We start from the raw sequence: 25,117 nt of genomic DNA, 5'->3' as shown, positions 1-25,117 counted from the left end.
ATTTCAAAATATATAAATTTTATACAGATTATTATATTAAAAATTGAATGTAAATAACTATATTTTAAAAAAATAAAATTGCAATAAAATATGTAATTCTTGCTAAAAAAATACAATTTAACAATTTTATTTGGTATAAACCCTTTATTTAACTATGTGTTTATTTTATATACAAAAAATAAATTTCCAAATTAGAAATTTTATACAGATTACTATTTTAAAAATTGATTGTAAATATCTATATTTTAAAAAAATAAAATTACAATAAAATATAAGTAATTCTTGTATGCAATTTAAAAAAATATAATTTAACAGTTATATTTAATACAAATGAGTATATTATATAAATAATTCTTATTGTAGGTGCAATACTATTATTAAATATAGTATAAAAATATCATGACTAAAAATTCATTATAATTAAGTTTTACATAAAAAAATTTTATGACTAAGAAAATATTACAATTATATGATTTGAATTTATAAAGAGAAATCTACTTTTCTCTGAGATTTGGCTAATTCATCTAGAATCAAATTTTTATCTAGAATAATCTCCTTATAAATATTTAATAGGGATAATCCATTTAAACGGTTTTCACCGGTGCTATTTCTTAAATAGGTTTTTAACCTTTTCAAAGTTGAAAAAGACCTTTCATTAGTGCAGGTACTAATCGGTAAAGTAGCTAAAATAAAAAACAATGTTTTGATATTGGGCAGGGAATCTAAAGTGCAATTACACATGGAAAGGGCCTGCAAAGCATTTTTTCGTCTCAAAGAGTACTCTATTCTACCAAGATTTTTATACCAAAATTCGACATCACAAAGTAACTTATCATACGACCCTAATAAATCATCAGAATAAAACTCTGAGATGTTCTTAATATCCTCTCGCGTTTCAAGTGTAATCAACAATTCAGACTCAACCGGCAAAAGAAAATAAAAGCTTTTTAAAATAAAATTGTGACTTATAAATCTTTCCTTTAATTGAAATAAAAATGTATCAATAAGTGGAATAAAAATGTTAATTTTATAAAAATCCTCAATCGTAGATGCATCAATATTTGAGCGATTGGATTGTCTAGAAACTACTCTAGGTTTAAAAATTTCAATCCCAAACATATTAGCGATCTCCTTTACTTTCTCATATATTTCGTGAAATTTTTCATCCACATTATCTCTGATATTTGTTAATATTTCAACAATATCCTTTGCCCTATTCATAACCTCCCTTAAATCCAAATCAATTTTTTGTAACATTTTGCTAAAATCATATGTATAATTAAATAAAAAATAAACACATTGAATTGAAATTAAAAATTGAGGCTTCGTAATAGCCTGTAAAAGATTTTCCGCATCTGCGGAATCTTTTTCTTTGCGTAATATGTATGATTCCAGTGCCGCAAAAATAACCTCATATAACTCGATGAAAACCTTCACCGATTGTTGTCTTTCAATGAATCTTGTGGGACAAAATCTTTTTAATTTTTTGAATCAATTTCATCGAACGTTTGGGTAAAAATCTCCCTCTTCTTGGGTGGGGTAAAGAAGTCACAAACCGACGATATTGCTTCTAAATTTTGCAAAATATATAAAAATTATATAAAGATATCTATAATACATAATAAAATCTAATAAATTTCAATTAAATCAAAATCTTTTTACGTAAACTGTTCCGGATGTCTCTAATTTCACATGCCTCAGTTATCATCAAATTCAGGCAATGTGAACTGCAGTGAACATAAAGAGCTGTGCTATAAAGCTCTCTAATTCTTGACTGGACCCCTTTAACATGGCCACTCATCGAGGGAGCTCCATCGTACCCTTGGCCTATCAGTAGATTTAAATTTAAATCCAGGTTTTGAAGTGATTTAATAATTTGATTAGCAATCGTTTCTGACTTAGTGTCAGGTAATTCAATAAATTGAACAAATAGATCCTTCATTTTATAATTACCTGATTCTATATCAATAAACCTTATTGCAATGGATAGTTGTTCAATATTACCAATATCGGAAGTTTCATCCGCCAAAACACTAAAAAATGGTGATGCTTTGACTTTTGAAGAAACTTCCTTTAATATAAACTGATTGCATATTGATATTATTTCATTTTGAATAGTGGGACTTAGGTAAGTAGCATTTTTAGAGGAGCTTTCAAAAAGCTTTAGGTAGTTGTCATTATTATTACATAAAAATTTCAATAATTCCTTGAAATTTCCTTCATTGTGAGAAGGGGATGTAAGTGTTAGGGGGCCAGGAGATATCCTATGAGCTCTTAACGCCAAGACTGCCTCCCTAACCAAATGATAGCATCAATAATTATAATTATTCTTGATCGATTTTTTGTAACAATATCAAATTTTTTTTTATTCAATACATTGGATATTGATATCTTTTGATTCATTGAGATTTCTTTTAAAGAATCCATTATCTCACAGGAATTAAGATGATATTTATTTTTTTGATGATAATTAAAATTTTCGAGCGCATCTTTCCATCTTGTGTACACCTGACTTACCAATGTTTTGAGTTTTTGTAACCCAGCATATCTTGGGGAAAATATGACGCAATGCGCCCTTTTCATCGGCTGAGTAAGCAAGCCACTTATATTTGTTAAGCCAGGATGCTTGAAAGGTTAAATTTCTTTTGCCAAGGGTAATGGAAATTTATAACATTTGTCAGGTATCCAAATATTTTCAACAGCTAACAATTTTTTATTATCATTTTTAAAATGAAAATTTAAGTAAAGTGAAACATCTTTTTGAGAACGGTGTGGTGTTTCTATATTTTTTTTTAGATTTTAAATGATATATTTCAATATGAATTTCAATGTTAAGAGCTGAGCAGCACAAGAAAAAAATCTGGATTATAAAAAATGTATCTCAGATAGATATCAAAGTTTCTTAATAAAAATTTAAAGACAGATACAAGTAGAAGGAAATTACTATAGAATATCATTACCAATTTTAATTAATATTTTTATATTTGTAGGATGATTTACACTCATGGAAGTGAAGAAGGTAGTAATATTTAAATTATGAAAATAAGTTCCTAAATATTATAAGCTGCCCAAGATTGTATATACAAAAGATTTTAAGAAAATAATTATGTTCTTCACAAATAAATAATAAAAACTGTATTTTATAAACTATTCTAGTTTAATTGGTAATGATAAATTATCTATATCTAAGATTCATTTTTTCACAACAAATCTGTATCTAGATTATTTTTCTGGAGGGCCTGCCCAACTCTGTTTGTATTGTAGATACAAGTTTTCAATACTGCTCAACTCTGTTTGACTTATAATGTACTACCTTTTGCAAAATAACACAAAAAAATGACTAACTTTAAAATTATAACTAAATATCGTACATTGCAAAATTTTAATAACTCAAAATGAAAATAGTATAATTTACAAATAAAAAAAATGGAATTAAAATAAATACTATACCATCATTTGATGATTTTCCAGCCAAATCAACTGATAGCTCACATGCTTTTGTAACACATAATGTTTCTATTTTTAATTAAAATATTAGAAATTATAAATAATTTAGAATATATACCATCATTTGATGATTTTGTAGCTAACTCATCATTGGTTTTCCCATGGAGATGGAGTGGTAATGGTATGTCTGGTATTTCTAATTGCAAGATTTAAATAAAAGATATTGATAACCATTCAGCGTCTACATGACAGGATTTTCACTCGATGCAAACCCCCCTCAAAAACCTCAGCCTACCCCCCTAAAAAAATTTGCCACCTTCGGCGGCATTATTACGATAGAATAAATTATAATCTTATAAATATAAGTCTGAATATCTTATGAAATAATGATATATAAATTACAGGAAGAATATTTATTGGTATAAAAATTATCGAAATTTAAAAAATTATATATTTTAATTTCCACATAATAATTTTATTTTATTTATAATTTTTTTAATGTTAAAAATATATATAACATAAAGAATATAAATATGTGTGCAGAAAAAGACTAATTATAAATAACTAACTAATACTAGTAATCCAAATTTATTCAAATAAAAAAGGGAATTATAATGCAAAATGTCTAAATTTATTGCTATTTAATATTTAAAAAAATGGATATTATAATTACGTGATACGTGAAATATAGCGCATATGCCCTCTAAACGTTGAGTAAACAACAGAGCTACGCTAGGTATTCCTCACTTCCATCTAATTGGAAAAACGAAATTAATTTGGGTACAAAAGTAAAAAAATGTGAGGAGCTACATAATCATTTTTTTTAATGTTAAAGATATAACACAAGGAATATAAATATATGTGCAGAAAAAGACTAATTAAAAATGACTAACTAATAAGGGATTAGTAATCCAAATTTATTCAAATATTGAAAAAAGGGAATTATAATGCCAAATGTCTAAATTTATTGCTGTTTAATATTAAAAAAAAAGGATTATCCAATTAAAAGATTAGATAGTCTTTTAGAAGTTAACGCGAAATCTGTAATAATATCTTCTGTTTTAACTGTTTTAAATGTATCATATATATCAATTTCACTTGATATTAATAATAAATTTTTTAAAAAAGAATCAGAGATTTTATTTCGAATACGTGTTTTAACAATTTTGACTTTACTCATAGCTCTTTCAGCAGAGCATGAGGTGGTGGGGAGGGTTATAAGATATTTATATAAAATTTTAAGATAAGGAAAAGAACTTGATTTAATTAATAATCTATATGGTAGAATAAATGAATATTTCAGCCTCGGTCATTTTACTATCATTTATAATGTTTTCACCTGTAAACATATTATAAAATTAAGTTGTTAATAAAATTAATAACTTTCATCATATAAGGTATCATTTTTTCTAATATTGATTAAATCTTTACTATAAATGATTGATAAGGAATCTAAGTATAATGGTATAAAATTGGAAAATTCATCTATAATTTTCTGTGCATCAAAATTATATAAACACACAATTTCAGATATCTGGGAAATTATATTCTCATTATCTGCTAATCCCTCAGGAGTAAAAATAGAAATCTGATTTAAAAAGTTTAATGATTCATAATTAAATCTTTCATTTAATTGTTCAATGATCATATTAATCACTGGGTAAAAATTTTCATTTTTATATCTAAAAAAATATATATTATTTTAAAATATACTTTTCATAAACTTTTCTTTTTGTTGTTCAATATAATTATCAAACTCTTTTTGATCCAATTTAAATATTGACTTAATATTATAAATATCGGTTGTAACATTATTCTTATCCATAAATGATTTAACATCGGTATGTAATGATGTTAATGTATTATCACCATTTGCTTAATTAGAAAATGTAATTAAAATACATGAATAATAATTTACCCCTTAATCTTTGGAATTTATTTTTTGTATGTTGGATCAATTTAATCATCATTGCTAAATCATTTCCAATTGCCTGCATTTCAATGCAAGTTTCATGTGTACATTTTAAGATTATTCTTAAAATAAATAATCCTAAAATAAAATCATATCGTTTTATTCTAGATAGCAATCCCTCAGAAATTGAAAATGTGATTGCGTCATCAGAATTGCTTAACTCTGTCAAGGAGGCTATTATATATTCATAAACATCTAAAAAAATTTGTAATGCTTTGAAAGATGATGCCCAATTTCTGAAAATAAATAAAATTCTTAAAAAAATTATATTTATTTACCTTGTTGTGTTTTTTATTCTTTTGAGAGATTTTTTGGTTTTTTGCATTTGAAATTTGGTAAAAACACCCTGGCGTTTAACTCCATTCATAAAATTATATAATTCATCTAAAATTCCCATAGTTTTTTTAATTTCATTCCCATATCCACATATACGAATAACAATTAAATTAAGCCTATGAGCATGGCACCAGACATAAATAGCTTTAGGAGCTTCTTTAAATATTAAAGCCCGTACTCCCTTATTAACACCTCTCATATTACTAGCACCATCCATACTTTGCCCAATCAGGTATTCTAGTGGAAGATGTAATGCCTTTAATTTAGTTAGAACATTATTTTTAATATTTTCTCTTGTTGTGTCAGAAGTTGTAAAAATATTAATGATTCTTTCTACTGGGTGTGGGTGTGGATATTCTTGTATATACCTTATAATTAAGGCAACACATTCCTTTTTTGAAATATCATATGTACCATCTAATATTAAGCTAAAGGCACAATTTGACATAATTTGTTTAATTATTTCATTCAATATTTTTATTTTTATTATCTAAGCCAATTTTTTAACATGGCCATAGGATATGAAGTTTATTTGTGGCCTTAATATTTTATTACCACTTTTTCCTCGTGAACTACTATTTTTCTCTAGATATGCTCTTAATACTGGAACATTCTTTGAGATCAAAGTTATAAGTCTTGAAAAATTACCATCATGAGAATTGCTTCCCAAAAAAGCAATATTGCCCCGTATTAAATACACAATAGCATCAATTATATTTTGGATAATATAACGATTTTGGGTTATAATTTCCTCTCGGTTGAATAAAATGTGGTAATCAATACGCCCCCGAGAAATCCATGCCATATGTGCATATTCACAATCTGCATGAACAGGGGATGTTTCATGTCTCTCCATATCCCGGACTAAATTATTCCAGCTATCTGCACCTTTATGAGTCCATTGCATGCTTGCTTGATGACTTCCAAACACAATACAGAAGATACAGAATACTTTATCCAAAATAGAGCTATATGATAGCCATTTTCTTTAAGAAAATGATTTGTCATAATTTATTTTTTTATAATAGGCATCTTTCATGCTCCTACATTAAAAGCAATATATGAATATATACATAATTCTTGAATAATTAATAATATATAAGTAATATTGCAGCAATAATTTATTAAACCAACCTGTTATGAGTTTTTGGATAAATAAATTCATTGGAACTTGGTTGTAGTGGACCAAATTGAATTATAAAATCAATCATATTTTTTGTCATTCTAAATCTAAAAAAATGAAAGGGATCATTAGGATTCTTTTCCTTATATAAAGAAATAATATTTTCTTCATTATCTTCATATGATAAAGGAGTTATTTTAGCTTTGTTTGGTAACTGTATAATTTAAAATGTATAGATAGCTTAAGGTTATTACTTTATCTATATAAATTGATTCTAATGTTTGCATATCAATATCATCATTTTTACCCTTTAAAGACATTATTAAATAATATTTAAATTATAAACTTCTTTAATTGTTGATAAATTTAAGATATTTTTTCTGGGTTGTCTAAATTAGAACTTCTAGGCATATTTTCAATTTTCTATATTTTGAAAAGAGAATATTAATTTATTAAATTGTAAATGCTGTCAGATTCTTTAAAAATTTTTTTTTTTAAAAAATTATAATACCCATGTTTCATCATCTAAGAATGGAATAATTTCTGGATAGGGGGCATCTAAATGAGATTGCTATTAATTTTAAATATAAAAAATGGTCATTTATAATATTTTGAAATAATTACTACTTTGTCCTTAAAAATGAATGCAGTCTCCATATTATAAGTTTTCTTTAGATCAAATGAATAAATTATAGTATAAATACTTAAAAAAACTTCTTCATCTTGATTTAGTGTGATAATATTATGTAATGGTTGTGGTAGATTTATCTTAAGAGTATCTAATGGAGAGTCAATTTCCTTAAAAGTGTTTAAAATTATATATTGATCACTTAAATATGATATAAAAAGCATGTATAAAAATAAAAAAATAGTTCCTTTTGAAAATATGTTGCAATTGATTTATTTTTTTTAAATTGAGTATTGATTCCATTAGTTATTTTAAGATTATTTGCATTTGGACCAAGTTTGTTCCAAACCTTATCTTTTTTAATTGCTATTACCTCAAACTTTACATCACTATTAGGATGTCTTGTTTTGTAATGTAAATTAATTTTGTCTTTTCTAATCTTATTGGAGTTGCAGCCTGTATGCAAGCATTTTACCTTGTAATTTATCTTATTGCTTGGCATTTAAAAAATTTATATCCATTTTAAAAAGATGATTTAATAAAAATATCTATAATTTAATGATGTAATAATATATTAATAATAAAATAGATGTTTTAAAAATGGTGTAATATGATTAAAATCGACCTATGAAAAGATTTTTATTATTATTTATAGATTCCATAAAAGAAGAAAAGGCAATTATAATTCATAAATTATTAATATACTTTTTAGGAAAATATGGATAGCAAATATCTTCAAATATTGAAAAATCTTTTTAAAATAACATATTTTCAAATAACATCAATTTGGATCATAAAATTGTATTATATATTTTTGTTGTTTTAATTTCAAGAAATTTGTAAATATGAAAATAATTATCCTAAATGTTGACAAAATGGCGAGTCCAGCTGATCTACTATTTTAATGAATGAACAAATATATTATGATTGTAACGTTGATGTTTAGTAATCTATCTCTATTATAATAGGTCTATTATTATATTATAAATAATTAAAGCAAACTTTATTCACATATAATTCAAAAATGCAGTAGATAACATTCTAAATATTTTTACTCTACCCCCCAACTGATGCCTACCCCCTACCCCCTTTTAGGATATTTGGATGCAAATTATTTCTACCCCCCCCCCCCCCGCTCATGTAGAGGCTGATACCATTACCTTCGAACTCAACTGATGGCTGATTTTCACTAGCAACATCTATATATATTTCTAATTCAAATTACATAACTTAAATTTTATAAATAAATTAATATATACCTTTTTCTTTTTGTTGTTGACAAAAAAATTTACGGATATCCATATTTAAAAATTATAAAAACTTAAAATTTACAAACAAAACAAACTATCTAAATAGTTTAAATTTAAAAATATACATTTAATAATTAAATTTATAAATATCTAATTTAACTATGCCAAGCCAGAAAATATTTACAAAATATCTTTATTGTTATTTAATATTCTAATTTAACTATGCCAGAAATTATTTACAAATACAATATATCTTTATTCTTATTGTTGTTTTCAATACTTCTCAACTCTGCTTGGCTTATAATGTACTACCTTTTGAATAACACAAAAAAATGACTAACTTTTAAATATCGTACATTGCAAAATTTTAATAACTCAAAATGAAAATAGTATAATTTACAAATAAAAAAATGGAATTAAAATAAATACTATACCATCATTTGATGATTTTCCAGCTAAATCAACTGATAGCTCACATGCTTTTGTAACACATAATGTTTCTATTTTTAATTAAAAAATATTAGAAATTATAAATAATTTACCATCATTTGATGATTTTGTAGCTAACTCATCATTGGTTTTCCCATGGAATGGTAATGGTATGTCTGGTCTTTCTAATTGCAAGATTTAATTAAAAGATATTATAAATAATACCATTACCTTCGTCATCTGAGGATACAACGAAAACCAACTCAACTGATGGCTGATTTTTACTAGCAAGAGCAACATCTATCTATATATATTTCTAATTCAAATTACACAACTTAAATTTTTATATACCTTTTTCTTTTTGTTGTTGACGAAAAAACTTACGGATATCCATATTTAAAAATTATAAAAAATTAAAATTTACAAACTATCTATATAGTTTAAAAATATATATTTAATAATTAAATTTATAAATATCTAATTTAACTATGCCAAGCCAGAAAATATTTACAAAATATCTTTATTGTTATTTAATAAATTTAACTATGCCAGAAATTATTTACATACAATATATCTTTATTCTTTTATTGTTATTTAATATTTTAGTTCATATAATTTATATATATTTTTAAACGATGTGATCATTTAAAATTAAAACTCCTTTTTTTATAAATATATTTCATTGTGATATTCATATTCATATTGTATTATATATAATATATTATCTTATTTCTCTAAATTGAAACCGTTTTTTAAATATAATTATTCGCAATAAAAAAAAAATAATTTTTTATTTTATAAAAAAAAAAAAAAAATTTTTTTTCCATGGGGGGGGGGAAGGTTTCGACACCCCCTTGTCTACGCCACTGTGTTGTAATAAAACTTTTTTATCCAATATACCTTTATATTTACTGCTATCAAGAATCTGGCTTGTTGTAGTATCCTCTTCAGAATCCATGCCTAAAATTTTATATTTAATTATATTTAAAAAATTAATACCTTCAGAGATATCTATACATTGGATCTCACATAAATCTTCAGATTGAGCCACACATATTGCTTCAATTATTTTATAAATAAAATATCCTATATATAAATTAATTTACCCATTTTCTTTCCTTCTGTACCTACATTATTTACAATCATGTCATTCACAATACTTTCTTCACTTATATTTAAAAAATTAATACATTCAGAGATATCTGTACATTGGATCACACATATATCTTCAGATTGAGCCACACATAGTGCTTCTATTATTTTATAAATAAAATATCTTATATATAAATTAATTTTTTACCTATTTTATTTCCTTCTGTACTTACATTATTTACAATCATGTCATTCACAATACTTTCTTCATTATTCAATGAATCTAAATAAGATTAATTTTAAAATGTATTTCTTTTCAGTGTATTTATTTTTGTAAATATAATATATAAAAAGTAATATTCCATATTATAATGTCCATTTTTCAAAAATATATATAAATAAGCAAATTATTCTAAATTTGTTTAGCATTTTATTAAAATATAGTTTATTATTAAGTTAGGATAAACAAATAAATATATAATTATCAAATTATGAAAGAATGATTGAGTAAACAATTTAGCCAATATTATCTTTATTAATGTAAAAAGAATAATAGTGTATGATTTTTTAAGATATTGACAATTTATATAGAAAATATTTGTTTTATTTAGCTAATATTTTGACATCACCTTATGTGATTATAATAGAAAAATTTAAAAAAAATTTTCCATTTCTAGTGTCCTGCTCCTGAAATGTGAAAATATATTTGTAAAGCAATTTTTGCTTAACTTGAAAACTAAAGAAATCAATATTGTTTAATACTCTGGTGAAAAATGACTTAAATAGAAATTCTATAGAAATTAGGCAAATTTGGGAGGAAATAGGAAAAACATATAACTTCAATTATGATCAAGTGAAAAAGAAACCTTCCATTAAAATAGATAATTAACTAATAAATTTTTATTTTTTAAAACTTAAATGTCCAAAGTGTTTTATTATTAATTTGTGAAAATTTTAAGGATTTTTTCAAAACATTTTGGACACAGACCTATATATAAATTTATTTACCTATTTTCTTTCTTTTAACATTTTTGTTTTCAATATTTATATCTTTTAAAACTACAATTAATCGTCTTTCAACTAAATCAAAGTTTGAATTTTAAAAACTGTATAAAATATACTTTGTTCATCACAAGCTTTATTATTGAATCCTCTTCTTTGGTCCTCAAGATTATTACTACTTTTATCTTTAGTTTTTTTCATAAAGTCTTTAATGCTTAAATTTTTAAATCGCAAAGTCATTTTATTTAAATAGTGATTTTAAACTCGGCTTACAATATTAAATTTGTTAATTTTCAATTAATAAATCTTTATATTTATTTAATTAGGGTTATATAATAATTTAATTAATAAAAATCAATTAAACTTCAACTGTTAATGCTAAATTGATATTTAAACATTAAGCATGGTATTGATATTTTATTTTTCAAAGAATTTGATTGCAAGCTGACATAGTGAAAATATAATTTATATGTATTAATCTAATCTAATAAAAATTTAGATAGTCTTATTAATTTTTAAATAATAAAATTAAATCTATATATTACTTAATAGAATTATAATAAACAGGGGACAATCAAAAAAAGTTCTTTTTAATTTAAGGGAATATTATTAAGGAACCATTAAAAAAAAATTTTTTTTGCTTCAGGGGGCTTGAGCCCCTGCGCGCCCCTCCCTCCCCCACCCCTAGTGACGCCACTGGTGAGTGGAACCAGAGTGTGTATACTTGAACACCAAGATGCAATAGAGTGGTATAATATGCCTCAAGGAGGGAAAACCTTTAAGGTTAAAATTCACGGATATGTTTATGGCAAAATTTATATATTGTTCTGTAAATTAAAGTTCAAAATTCATAAAAGTAGGATATGATGTAATTTTTGCTGACAAATGCCATTAATTATATAATACATTTACTGATAAATTTAAATTTTTCTATCTGGAATATTTCTATAATTTTTATTTTCTATCTTCAAATCAGTTTTTTATATGTGATCATGATATAAAAGATTTGATTGCAAAAAAAAAGGTTTCATAAAGGGGTAATTGATCTATATCATTAGTGATAGTATTATTGTATTGTGGGAATTATGATGAAGTAGGAGAAATGCTGATGGTGAGTGGAACTAGAGTGTGTATACTAAATATATAATAATGAGATTTTGCATCTCATCTTCAGATTTGCATAGTTAAACTAGTTGTTCTTATTGTATTCTCAATTTATACAGCTGATATTAGTATAGGCCATAATCCAATATTATAATGAAAACGTTCACATTATTTGAAAATTTTCGCAAATTATTTAAAAAATGCATGCATGCTTAAAATTCGAAAAATATTTAATTGCCTTTTGAAGTTTCAACTACTAACATTTGAAGACGATATGTTCTTCCTACATAAAGAGCATGACTCAGTTATCATGGCGTAGTTACTTTCATAAGTTTCATATAATGCAAAATACTTATGTGGCTTATGAAAGGTTAAAAATTTCATTTATACATTACTAGTAGGTGTATAATCTTCTAAATCTATATTAAAACCTAGAATTAATTTATATTAAATATAATTAAATAAATAAAACTTGTACGCTGTCTCGATAAAATTTATGAATATAAAATATGACGGAGTATGATGATATTGATATTCTTTAATATTTTAATTTAATTAAAAAAATATTTATTTTTATTGCTTTTTAAGTAAAAAATAAATTTTTAAAAGGATCGAGAAAACTAAATAGACTCTATCACGATCCTCAATTTTATACAGGATCATAAATCCGAGGAAATTGCCAAATTTATGATCGAACCAGGATCGAGATCAATTTTGACAGTATTTGAAATATTAAACATAGATAATTATTCTTTTTAAAAAATCTTAAATCTCGTTTAAAATTTATCGAGATTTTCAATGATATAAATTATATTTGGATTTTAAAATTTTTGAAAATCTGTTAGCCTTTTGGCTAACTGACATATCCAATATGGGGGGGATGCCTTTGATCGTAAGACACTTCATCGTATTTTTCGTCCAACTCGTCCAATTCGTTCAAAATGGAGATTAAAATGTTTGAAGTGATAAAAATGATATTAATTCATTTGGAATAGTAAAAATTTAATTTTTAATGTATTATTATTATATTTAACAGGTTTGGAATGGTAAAAATGTTATTGATTCATTTGGAAAGGTAAAAATGTTATTAATTCATTTGGAATGGTAAAAATTTAATTTTTAATGTATTATTTATTATATTTAACAGGTATGGAATGGTAAAAATGTTATTGATTCATTTGGAAAGGTAATAATGTTATTAATTCATTTGGAATGGTAAAAATTTAATTTTTAATGTATTATTTATTATATTTAACAGGTTTGGAATGGTAAAAATGTTATTGATTCATTTGGAAAGGTACAAATGTTATTAATTCATTTGGAATGGTAAAAATGTAATTTTAAATGTATTTATTTATGTTATTATAGGATTCAATTTTTACAGAAAATTAAGAAGCATTTTATTATTCAAATATAGATTATTTATAATGTATAAGACAAATATTTATAATGTATAAGACAAATATTTATTATTTAAAATGTATAAAACAAAGAAACATGATTAAAATAAATATAAAGCTGATGATTTATCAGCAAACTCCAATTTATTAATAATATGATTATTATATTGTGTAGTCAGCTTTTCCAAATTTCTTTCTTTTAGGATATATTTAGAATTTGTTTTTTTAGAGTCATTCCTATGAGGTAATATAATGCCTAATAATTAAATGATTATAAAATTTGATAACTTGTTAAACTTGATATGGCATTAAGAGGTTGCATGTTAGGTGTTACTAGGGGTTGAGATTGAGCAAATATATTACCTAAAAGTAATGAATATAAAAAGATAATAATTGATGGTACTAGTTAAAGTTGGTTGAGAGTTTGTGACAAAGAACTGAGACTGAGTAAACATATTGCCTAAAAAAAATTGATTATAGAAATTTTATTTTGTGAAACTTGATATGGTATTAGCAGACTGCATGTTGGGCATTGCTAGAATTTGAGATTGAGTAAGCTGATAGTCTAAAACTATATTGATTTTAAAAATCTAATATTTTATGAAACTTGATAATGAAGGTTGTATAATTTGTTGAGATAATTGGAATTGAGTTATTGGTTGACTATCAGACATAAGTAGAAGGTTATTGACTAAATAATAGGTGTTATAGTGAATTATCTATAAAAAAAACTTACCAATAGGGGATTTACATTGTTCTAAGGTATGATCCTGAGTTTCTGTGAACTTAATGATTGAAAAATACCCCGTCAAGAACAACTTTTTCTTCTACATCGGTAATATGATTTGGAATTAATTACTCTATGCAATGTATATTCCAAATAATTAAAACAAAGAATATCATGTCATCATTTGGATTTTTTATTAGTAATTTTGTTTTCTAAAATTACAAAATTGATTATTATCTAGATTGTTAACATTGAATTATATCGGGATTAATTCTTTTCTCAAGAAGAATTGTGATATTGTTTGATACCGTTTTAATTTCCATTACAATGATTATAAATAAAAATATTTTTAAACTATTACTTTTCCCTCACTTTAATGAACCAATCACAGAATTGGACGAAACTTTACGATGAAGTGTCGATACGATCATAGGCAGGAAATCTCCAATATGATATTTAAATTATTACTTATTTTCAAATTGTCTATGTAGATATGAAATATAATTTTGTAATGGTAAATATTTATGTGTATTATATATTTATTATTTAAATTAATATCAACTGATATTGGTAAATTAAATAAAATGCAGCATGAACATGTTGCACAAATTTGATAATGAATATAATACAATCCTCATGTAGATTGCTAAATGAAATAAAAATTTACTCATAATTATTATCTTGTGTTTTTCTTAAGATGAAATCTGATTCCTCATATACAAAAAAGTCACCTAAATTTAAAATTAGTCCACCCTCTTTCTCTTTTAGCTTCGGTAAATCTGGCAAAGATCAAGTTCTAGCATCTTCAACAAAAGCATTGAATGATGATTCAATAATGGATGACCCTTTGATGGAAGAACATTCTAAATATTTGAGAAAAAAATCATTTACTCCATTAGTAAATATCCCAGATCTTCTATCCTCTATAAAAGGGGACACTTATTTTATATATGATAATGATGACTATCATTCAAATTTGCAATATACTACTGCACCCTCATTAGAGGCTCTAAACTCTGCAATTAATGCTAATAAATATAGCCTTGGGTCTATGTCATTTAAAACTTCTCCTAGTTCCATAGTATCATCCACTAGTTCTTTAGCCTCTGCCACTAAAAAAATGGTAGCTTCCCTTTCTATATCACTCCCAACTTACACCAAACCATTTTCATCTCCTGCCTCCCCTAAATTACCAAAATCACCACAATTAACTTCATCACCTAACAATGTTAGAGATAATAGTTATAAAGATTCTGACGAGAAGATAAGGTCTAGTTCTGTTTCTAAATCCAAGCCGTCACAATTACCATCCTCCATTATTCAGCTTGATTCTCAATTTGAATCCCCATCTCAACGTATTTTACATGATTTTGATGCCATCTTATCCTCTGGTGACCCTCAGATGATTAAAGCTTACATGAGAAACAATAACTGGCCTATAGATCAACCCATTAGATCAGAAATTTGGCAAAAATTATGTCTCAAAGTAGGCGGTAAGAATGTAGCTACTGCTAATAAGTTTGAAGACATTTTGGTCCAATACTTTCCTCAATTGATTGGTAAAGCCAATGATCAACTAACGGATCAAGATTTTCCTGTTCCAGCCTTCATAGATACAAGATTTATGTCGCATTATCACCTAAACAATGAAGGAAAAGTTTGCTTTTTTAAATAAATATTTATATACGATAAAACAATTTTGCCTTTTATATAAAAAGGAGGGGAGAATTATTAAGTGGCTACTTTTTTGTGAGTAATTATAAAATAACTGAAGATTTTTATAGACAAAAAAGAAAGAAAGCAAGGGTTTATTCTTTAATAATTTAAGCTTGCTAGTCAAATATTTTTTAATGCTTGCTTAAATTTAAACTATTTTGGATACCCTCAAATTGAATTTAAGCATTCTATGCTTGTTTTTGTTTTTAATGAAGCCATTGGGTATAAATAAGTACAAAATTCACAAAAAGAGAATATATTTTTTTAATCTTAAAAAAATTTATTTGACTTTTGTACCAATTATCAATTCTATATTTATCAAGAAATAAACACCATTAAGAAGCAAATATAAAGCAGAATCATTAAAATGCATTATGGTTAAATGGTAAAATCAAAATGACCTTTTTTTTATAGGAAGCAAAGACCTTAATTCTAGAATTTGGTTTAGAGAAGATGGTATAATTTTAAAAATTTAGGCCATAATGAACTGATTAAAAAATAAATTTCAATTATATTGATTAATCATTTAAAAAATCATAAAATGGAAATGCCTCTGCTGTAGGGAAGAAGCTGTTCCCAAAGGCATATAATACTACCTAGACAATTTTTATTAATTAATACAAATCAGATAGTGACGTGCCATTTTGGCTTCCCATATAAATTATTTATATTAAAATTTTTTAAGAAACTTTAATATAAAAAATGAGTGTATGGGAAATCAAAATGGCCTATCAGGAGCTTATTTATATTTAACGATGCTTCAAAATGCATTTTAATAAATGCATCACTGATCTAGGTAGGTATTATGTCATTCCTTATCAGTAAAACTAATTGGATTATATGAGAGTTCATTTCAGTGAGACTTCTGCATATTAAGCCAATATGATTTTTTTGTATAGTAAGAACTAGAGTTCTGCAAATTACAAAGTTTTCAAGCCCATCCTAGTTGGAATTTTGTTTTTATCGAATATGTACCTGGCCTAATTCTAATTTTTAATTAAAGTTTCTCAAAGACCCCTTTTAAATCCATATCCTACTAATTATTATGATAATTTAGGTTTCATGATTTTCTTATTAAAGCCAGCGGCAGACTGGTCAGTAAGCCTCACGAGGAAAAGTTCTAAGAGGTCCCAAGATTATATAAAAACTGGGGTCTTTCAAGTGTTTTTTTTATAAAATAAATTTTCGATTATTGAATATGATTGCTAATAAAGCACATGAATAGAGGGTTGTTTGACTGAGCAGCAAAGCGATTGTTATCAGATAGTATTTATATGGTGTTATATAGCCATATTTTCAATTTATGCGTTTGATACATGTAATACTCTTGAGGCAGAGAATCTCAATCTTATTTTCAGACTTGTCACTTTTTTTAAATATAAAAGGATGGACGAAAAATTATGCATACCAGGTTAAAGGTTCAAAAAACTTAAAAAATTGGTAAAACGAAATGGCGCACGTATGTGCTACTGCCGACTAATATAAGTGTCTTAATAATATATACATATATATAGCTTTATTAAATACATTATGGAAACTTAAAACTTATTAATGGCTCAATTCTATTTGATTTTTGAAGTAATTGAGCCCTATGAAAATACGTAAACAAGAAATTTAGTAATCCTAACCATTTGGAAAATAGTTGAAGATGGTAAATTTTTTGTGAGTTTTATAAACTTCACTTTGATGCATATAAAAGCAACCACCAATATGGCAAATATTATCGATAAAATTGGTTAAGATATATCTATAAAATGGAAATAATATTCTGTAGTTAGTCGTAAAAAAGTCATGAGGGATTTCCAGATATATGTCCAAATGATGCACTTCAAATCTACCGAATTATGGTATTCAGCGTTATTATTGATGAGATATAGTAACCAGTTTTACAGAAAGATTTTTAAAATATCAATACCATATAATGGATGCCAAATATTTTTATCCTAGACAGTTTGTGAAATTAGCAAAGAAGTTATAACTGAAAAGGCTTTGCTTTGTTCCTGAAATACGAAAATAACTAATTTGATTTTCGTGAATTTATGGCAATTGACATGATTATTCATAGTATTTATGGAATAACAGAACAGGGAGTGATAATAAAAATAATTCAAGGTTATGAAAGAAAATTGTAGTGAAGAATCGCTAACCAAATGCAAAAAAAGTGCAAGCAAGCTATATATGCATAAATCAACTTATTATTTTATACGAATATTTTCTTACATTATCTTTTTCACAAATGAGTTGTTAACGAACTTCGGTAAACTAAAAATAATTTAAAAATAGACTACTTGCCAATATTGGCCACAATTAACTAGGTATGCGCCTTTTTAATGATGGCAGTTGAACGTGAATTAGTAGAGATGAATTAAGTGAAATTTATAAATTCTCATATTAAGGTGAAAATTATTATGCTAAGAAAAGAAATATTATATATATATTAAATTAGCATTTTATGTGATGTTATATTTAACTTTATATACAGTATACTCAATAAATAATATAAAAGCAGAGACCTGCAGAGGCACCATTTGAACGTTCCGGCCATGATTGTTTTTTTTAAAAAATTTTTTGGCCTGGTCCAGATTATTTTTTCCGGCGAGTTTTATATTTTCAAGCCTGGCCAGTCCCTGATATTTTAAAACATTTATTTTTATATTTAATAATGACTTAAAAATATTAGATTTTAAAATACTCGCCTCGGCCTGGGTATTTAAAAAATTTTTTTAGGCCCAGCCCTGGTATATTTGAAAAAATTAACTACCTGTGTACCCGGGCCAGGCCTGGAGGTCTCATATAAAGATGTGTAAGTAAAAATAACTCAAAAAAAAATTTGGACCCTTTGAACTTTCGTCCTAGAGGGCCTTTTCTCTCCGAGTTCGCCCCTAATTATAGCAATAAACACAAAATGTAGGAAAGGGAAATCGTTCTTAGATGAATGATCATAGTTACAGGACATTTGATCATTAAAATTATAAGCAAAAAAAATATATTATTTTAAGGGTAATGATATATGACGTTAGTCCACTTGCTAAAACAATGACTACAATTTATTTAAATGCAATAAGACTCATTTATTTTTAATATATATCAACGGAATCACGTGGTCGAGTCTGATCTAGTATATATCATCCTCCCAAGGACGTAACCACCTAGTTAGTTTTAAAAAAACCTAACCCATACTGGATTTGAACCGAGCGCTAACGGATTGTGATACACGCCCTCAACCAACTAGGCAGACGCTACTCAAAATCATCAAAATTTTTTATATATAAGGATAAAATTACAGCACTATATTTTAATAAAACACATAAAACACGCTATACATCATTACCCTTATTTTAAGGTCGGGCCTTGCAAATTTCTAATATAATAGGAACCAATTTGATGACATTTTTTTATTCATATTTTTTTTATATAGTATATAAATAAATGTTCTCATTTAAAATCACATTTATTCTTCTGTACACTGTTATATTACCCATACATCTTGATCTTGGATTTCCCCTAAGAAATCGAATGTTTTTACTCTTTTAAAAAATTGTTAATTTTTTAAAGAAAATATTAAACTTAAACTTAATATTCACTCTATCTTTTTTCTTTTAAAATAAAGAAGATATTGAAACAAAAAATATATAAAAATGCCTTTGAGGTTTATTAATCAATTTGAAACAAAAAAATATTTTTTAAAAAAATTGGCGTATTTTCTTATATCACAAAATCAAATTTTTGTTATTTAAGATAATCGTAATTTAATGATTACCACGATAAGTATAAAATAATAAATTATCCTGAATAAGAATATCTTCTTAATAAATACACATTATACCCAGAGCATAATGGGGATGGTTGGTGCGCAAGAACACGCTGTTTCTTTGCTCATTATGCTCTTGCCAACAATCTTGTCCAAAATACCGGGAGCGCGGTATTCAAATTTTTCCTAAAAAAAATTATTTTTAAATTTAAAACCGATTTTTTTGTATAATTTTTTTTCTTGTCCTGTTTAAGAATAATTCAAAAAAAATTAAATATTTTTGGTCTGATAACTGGCTTAATTTATACTTTAAAAATATGAAACTGGACTATATCTAATAAAGAAAAATAGATATTGTAGTTTGAGCTACATTTGTATCCCGCTTTTATCCGTTCCTTTCTTGCTAGAAAAAGAATATAAAGAATGCCTCTAATAATAATCAGGGACTACAGAGGTACCATTTGCACGGCCGGGCGCGGGTATTTTTTAAAAATTTTTTTAGGCCCGACCGTGATTAAAAAAAAATTTAGACCCGGCCTGCCCGGGTATATTTAAAAATTACGGGCCATGCCTACAGGTCTCTGATAATAATAATTTAAAAAAAATTTATATAAATCTCTACCAAAAAAAATATTAACTTGGAATATTGATTTTTTTTTTAAAACCTAAGATATTTTTTATAATTGCGTTGAAATGGTCATCTGGTTTGATCTCACTATATATAGCAAAAATGATTTTATCTGTAAACGCTTTTTTATAAGAAAAATTTTGATATAGATCTTGTGACTTGCGAGGGAAGGTATGGGTTTTAAAACATAAATAATTTATAACTTGCTCCTAAACATATATAATATGATCAAGCTTTTCAAATTTAAAAAATTAAATTAATTGTAGGAGTTTTTATTCGTTTTGCAATAGTTTTTTTAGCACATAATTAATATGTTTTATTGGCTTTTTTTAGAAAAAAAAATTTAAACAAAAAGTACCTTGATTTGGCGTCTGCCAATGCAACGAGTAATCAAGTTGCTGCCTATATAATACTGAAACAAAGACGAACAAACGAATTAATTAAAAATTAAAAAATAATTATTTATATGTATACTAATTTTTTTTTTAATATTGAATCTAGTAAAAAAAATTTAAAAAAAAAGAAAAAGTAATTCATTTTAAATTTTTTCCGATTTATCAGGTTGTTTATTTCGTTTTGACTTTTTAATACCAATAAAAAAAACTATAATTTAAATAGACTTCGCTTTGTCTTTCTAAACTACAACTTAAGATTTTGGCTAATTTAAATCAAATATTTTTTTAAAAAAAAAGAATAATTTGGCCAACTTTGTATTAAAAATTTTCTGCGTTAGTGAAGGTCAAACGGGATGGTTTAAATCATAATCCTAAAATTCAAAAAAATGTTCGGCTGCATTCAGATTGAGTCTAGAAACCATGTGAAATCTAGTTATTATGTCTGGCAAATTCGGTCTGTACACTGCTGAACATTTATTTTTGTCCCATTCCATAAATTAAATTTTTTAAAAATGGTAAAAGTGTGCCATTATATAAAATTTCACCTTATGATTCTTTTTAAACTTTATTTCAAACAAATTTTTATTTGAATGAAATTTTACAAAAGTTAGGCGTAAAGAGGATAGTGAGCATACTAGAATTTACTCATCCGGACATATCTTACGCTCCTCAAATCTATTATTTGACGGCCATTTTTCTTCATTTTTTAAACGAGTCGGTTACTTATAACTGTCTTTGTCACTTGCTAAATTGTAAATCGGATGCTTTATTCGTGTTTCAGACCCGCATCGGATACATAGCTTCTGGAATGGTACTGGCGGAATTGGCTAGAAGGTGGTTTTTTAAAGATTTTTATTCATAATTCTTATATTTTTTTAATCAATCTGAATATACGGCAATTGTTAAATATACTATAAATTAGTGTCCTACACGGATCTGTTCTATTCGAAACTAGGATCAGTCCGACTCAGGTCTTCGGACTTGGTCGCGTTTTCTGGTCAAACTCGGATAAAGATTCTCTGGTCGAACTACGACAAAAAAATTTAAAAAATGTTCCATTTTTAGAAGAAAACTTGAATTTCTTCCCGGGTCCTTACAATTTTCATGTTTTCCTTGAAATCTTTCGGAACAGATCGGGCTTGAGACTTGAAAAAAATGTCGGTTCGATTAAAAATTAAAAAAAATTTAAAAATAAATCATTTATGTTAATTTTATTTCATATTATTTAACAAAGTAAAAAAATTTTAAAAACACTACAGAATAAAAATTAGGAGAATCACTGACATAAATGTCCTAGTCAAAAAAACATTGGACAAAAATATCTACCGATGAAAATAAATTAGAAAAAATACCCCAATTTTTCGATAATTTTTTTAATGCTTCTTAAAAAGTTGAAAATTTTGCCTCATATTTATAAATTTTAAAAAGTTTGATATCCAATAATCATAAAATCAAATCAATTATAACTCAAATTCAATAATTTAACTGAAATTATTAATTATAATTTTTAATTTTAATGCGGAAAGAATTAATATTTAATTTTAATAAATACAACGTTAACGTTTCACTTTTAAAACATGTTTTTCTAATTGTCTCTTCTTTAATTCAAATTATTTAATTTCTTATTTGCATGCAATATTTTCCTTGTAAAGGAAAATATTTATAAAGATGATCAAATACGAATATAGTAAATTCAGTAGCAAGAAAAACTATTTTACTATAATCAATGCAGAAAAATATAATATTTGATTGACAATGACCTTCCATATCTTAATAATTCGATTTCGATTGATACGAATAAGAATTAATAATATTATTCGCCTATTATTTTCTATTATTTATATTCGATTTATAAATTTTGAAATGAATATCAATGTAATTTTTGAATATTAGGTATGATTAAATTATTATTTTATTAATAAAAAATTTAATTTATTTATCTCTATAAATTCGTTAGACACGCCTCGTCATCTTACGACCACATAGCGGATAAAGTTAGGAAATGCTTAGAAAATGACGGCATAGGCTTAATTGCACCTCCCCTTGATTTTCTTAATGTTACCTCTGGTTCTAGTTTTTCGCTCGATGATTCGAAAAGAAATTCTACGTACAGCACTACATCATCCGGGATCGAAAAAGAATTCGTCAAAGCTGTTATGGAGGTTTTTATAGGGTTAAAGAAAGAAAAGGGGGTGGAGCAGAAAGAAATATCGAAATAAATAACTAAAGAAATAAAATACTTGTTTCTTTATATTATTATTACCATAAATATTTCCACGTATTTATGTACATGCTACAACCTATTCATATAAGAAAATGGGGGTTGGGCAGGGAATCTCCCACGGCAAATTTTTCTGTTTTTCTAAATATCATTTTAAGATAATAAAAGTTCTCCCTATACTGAGGCTCAGGCGCGTACGCAGGAATTTGGTTAGGGGGGGGGATAATAAAATTTTTTAAGAAATATTATTGTTAATTAAAAATACTAAGCATATTATGACTAATAGCTTTTCTAATACACAATTTTAAATTAATGTGAATTACAAAAAAATTATATATAAATCGGCATTGAAAAACTATAAAATAAATGTGAATTATAAAATAATTGAATATAACCACGATATGAATCACATAAATGACCCGAAATTGAAATTTGAATTTTTTGAGCCTTTAAAATGTATAAAGTATAAAAAATTTAAATGTTGCAAATATAAATTAATACAAGTTTCTTAGGAATAATTGTATTTTGTATGTTTTGAGCTAATTTTTCAATCTATCCTTGCTTGGCGTTAAATGCCTATGAATATTCAAAAGACCCAAATCATTCAATCTACCAGAATTTGTATTTCATAGATATGTTTTCAGAGACTTGCCGCTCCAGCTTAATTTTTTCAAACATACCCGGGCTGGGCCTGAAAATTTTTTCAAAAAAAATATCCGGGCCTAGCTGTATATTTTAAATCGCCATTATTAGCTATAAAAATCAAAAATAAATGTAATTTATTTTAAAAAAATTCGGGCCGGACCCGAAATTTTTTTTGCAAATGGTACCTCTGCAGGGCTCTGTTATTCTTTTTAAAAAAGAGAATGTTCTCTCATTAGTTTACTAATGGGAAGAGTTATTAATATATATATAACCGTTTTAATACATTGGGAATATAATCTAAAATGTGTTTGAGATAACGCAAAGCATCCATAGCATTTTTTGGGACTGTATCAACCATAGTTAATCTTTTAATCATAGTTCAGCTAATAAGGCCTCATAAGATATTTTAACATCTTCATGATAAAAATCTAACAAATATATATTTTTTTTCTATCACTATCTGAAAAGGTTGGAAAGGCTTTTGTGTTTGTAAGTGCTGCATTGGGTTATAAATGTATCTAAGAGAGGGGACATTTGTTTTATAATACTCTTCTACTGATCCTATATTAATGTTTTAACGATGAGCTTTCTTGCTGCAAGTCGAGGGGGACAAATATTAAACACGCATAGCTCTGCTTATTATCAAATTAGCTCTAATTTCCTTGAGTTTTAATAAAATGCTCTCCGCTACATCTTCTTAATCAAGATGTCATGTTTTTGAAAAGTATTACATAAAATAGTTGTATAATTAAATAATACATTTTAATGAGAAAAAAAATTTGAAATAAGTATTGAATCCTATAATTTTCTTGCTTCTGAGGAAATATTTCTTTCAAGCCTTTGTGATATTTCAGTAATAGCATTAATAATCGGCTCTTCTAACTCCATAAAAGCTGTTACTGCTTGATGGCGGAGACTCGATCTCGTTGGACAAGCTTGCAATTTCTTTCTCCGTTGGACAAGGAGTTTCAGAGATAATTATTATTTGACTAGAAATTTAGATAAATAATACGCCACTAAAATTTGAAAATAGGTAAATTACGCCAAGAAAAACTTAAAATCGAAATTAATTGATAAAATAACTTAGTAGATCAATGTGATAAATAAATGTAATTAATATATATATGAGATAGGAATAAATATTAACAAATATAAATTAATTTTAACAATAATATTAAAAATATAATCCGGCATCTGCCTTTTTTGGCTTTGGGGGGGGGGGGGTTGTCCCCACCCGCTGCGTACGCGCCT

General features: G+C 25.8%; 2 protein-coding genes and 1 long non-coding RNA gene across 4 annotated transcripts in view; 1 reads left to right on the top strand and 2 right to left on the bottom strand.

Moving 5' to 3' along the window:
- Positions 1-2,647: 2,647 nt before the first annotated feature.
- On the bottom strand, positions 2,648-3,647 carry LOC135929011 (uncharacterized). The gene is made up of 3 exons (XR_010572459.1): positions 3,566-3,647; positions 3,451-3,516; positions 2,648-2,780 (listed from the first exon to the last, which is right to left on the bottom strand). It is a non-coding gene; the product is annotated as an uncharacterized LOC135929011 (long non-coding RNA).
- A 1,074-nt stretch (positions 3,648-4,721) lies between these two features.
- LOC135929512 (uncharacterized) lies at positions 4,722-6,041 on the bottom strand. The gene is made up of 5 exons (XM_065466128.1): positions 5,698-6,041; positions 5,366-5,655; positions 5,172-5,322; positions 4,831-5,129; positions 4,722-4,786 (listed from the first exon to the last, which is right to left on the bottom strand). The coding sequence occupies exons 1-5, from the start codon at positions 5,970-5,972 to the stop codon at positions 4,722-4,724; spliced, it is 1,080 nt and encodes a 359-aa protein (XP_065322200.1). The 5' UTR covers positions 5,973-6,041.
- Positions 6,042-15,016: 8,975 nt separating this feature from the next.
- Positions 15,017-25,117, top strand: part of LOC135922347 (uncharacterized) — a 49,566-nt gene continuing 39,465 nt past the window's right edge. The window contains exons 1-3 of one of the 2 annotated variants that reach the window (XM_065456760.1): positions 15,021-16,167; positions 21,608-21,834; positions 22,958-23,162. In XM_065456760.1, the coding sequence (XP_065312832.1) occupies positions 15,208-16,167; positions 21,608-21,834; positions 22,958-23,162 (1,392 nt within the window). In that variant the 5' untranslated portion in view covers positions 15,021-15,207. Of the gene's footprint in view, positions 16,168-21,607; positions 21,835-22,957; positions 23,163-25,117 lie in introns of both variants that reach the window. The other variant, XM_065456812.1, reaches the window with a different exon arrangement.

This window comes from Gordionus sp. m RMFG-2023, chromosome 1 (genome assembly GCF_954871325.1).
Source record: "Gordionus sp. m RMFG-2023 chromosome 1, tfGorSpeb1-WG-v2, whole genome shotgun sequence".
NCBI lineage: Eukaryota > Metazoa > Nematomorpha > Gordioida > Chordodea > Parachordodidae > Gordionus > Gordionus sp. m RMFG-2023.
Note: the sequence above shows the minus strand (reverse complement) of the source record. Positions and strands in the feature narration are given on the sequence as shown.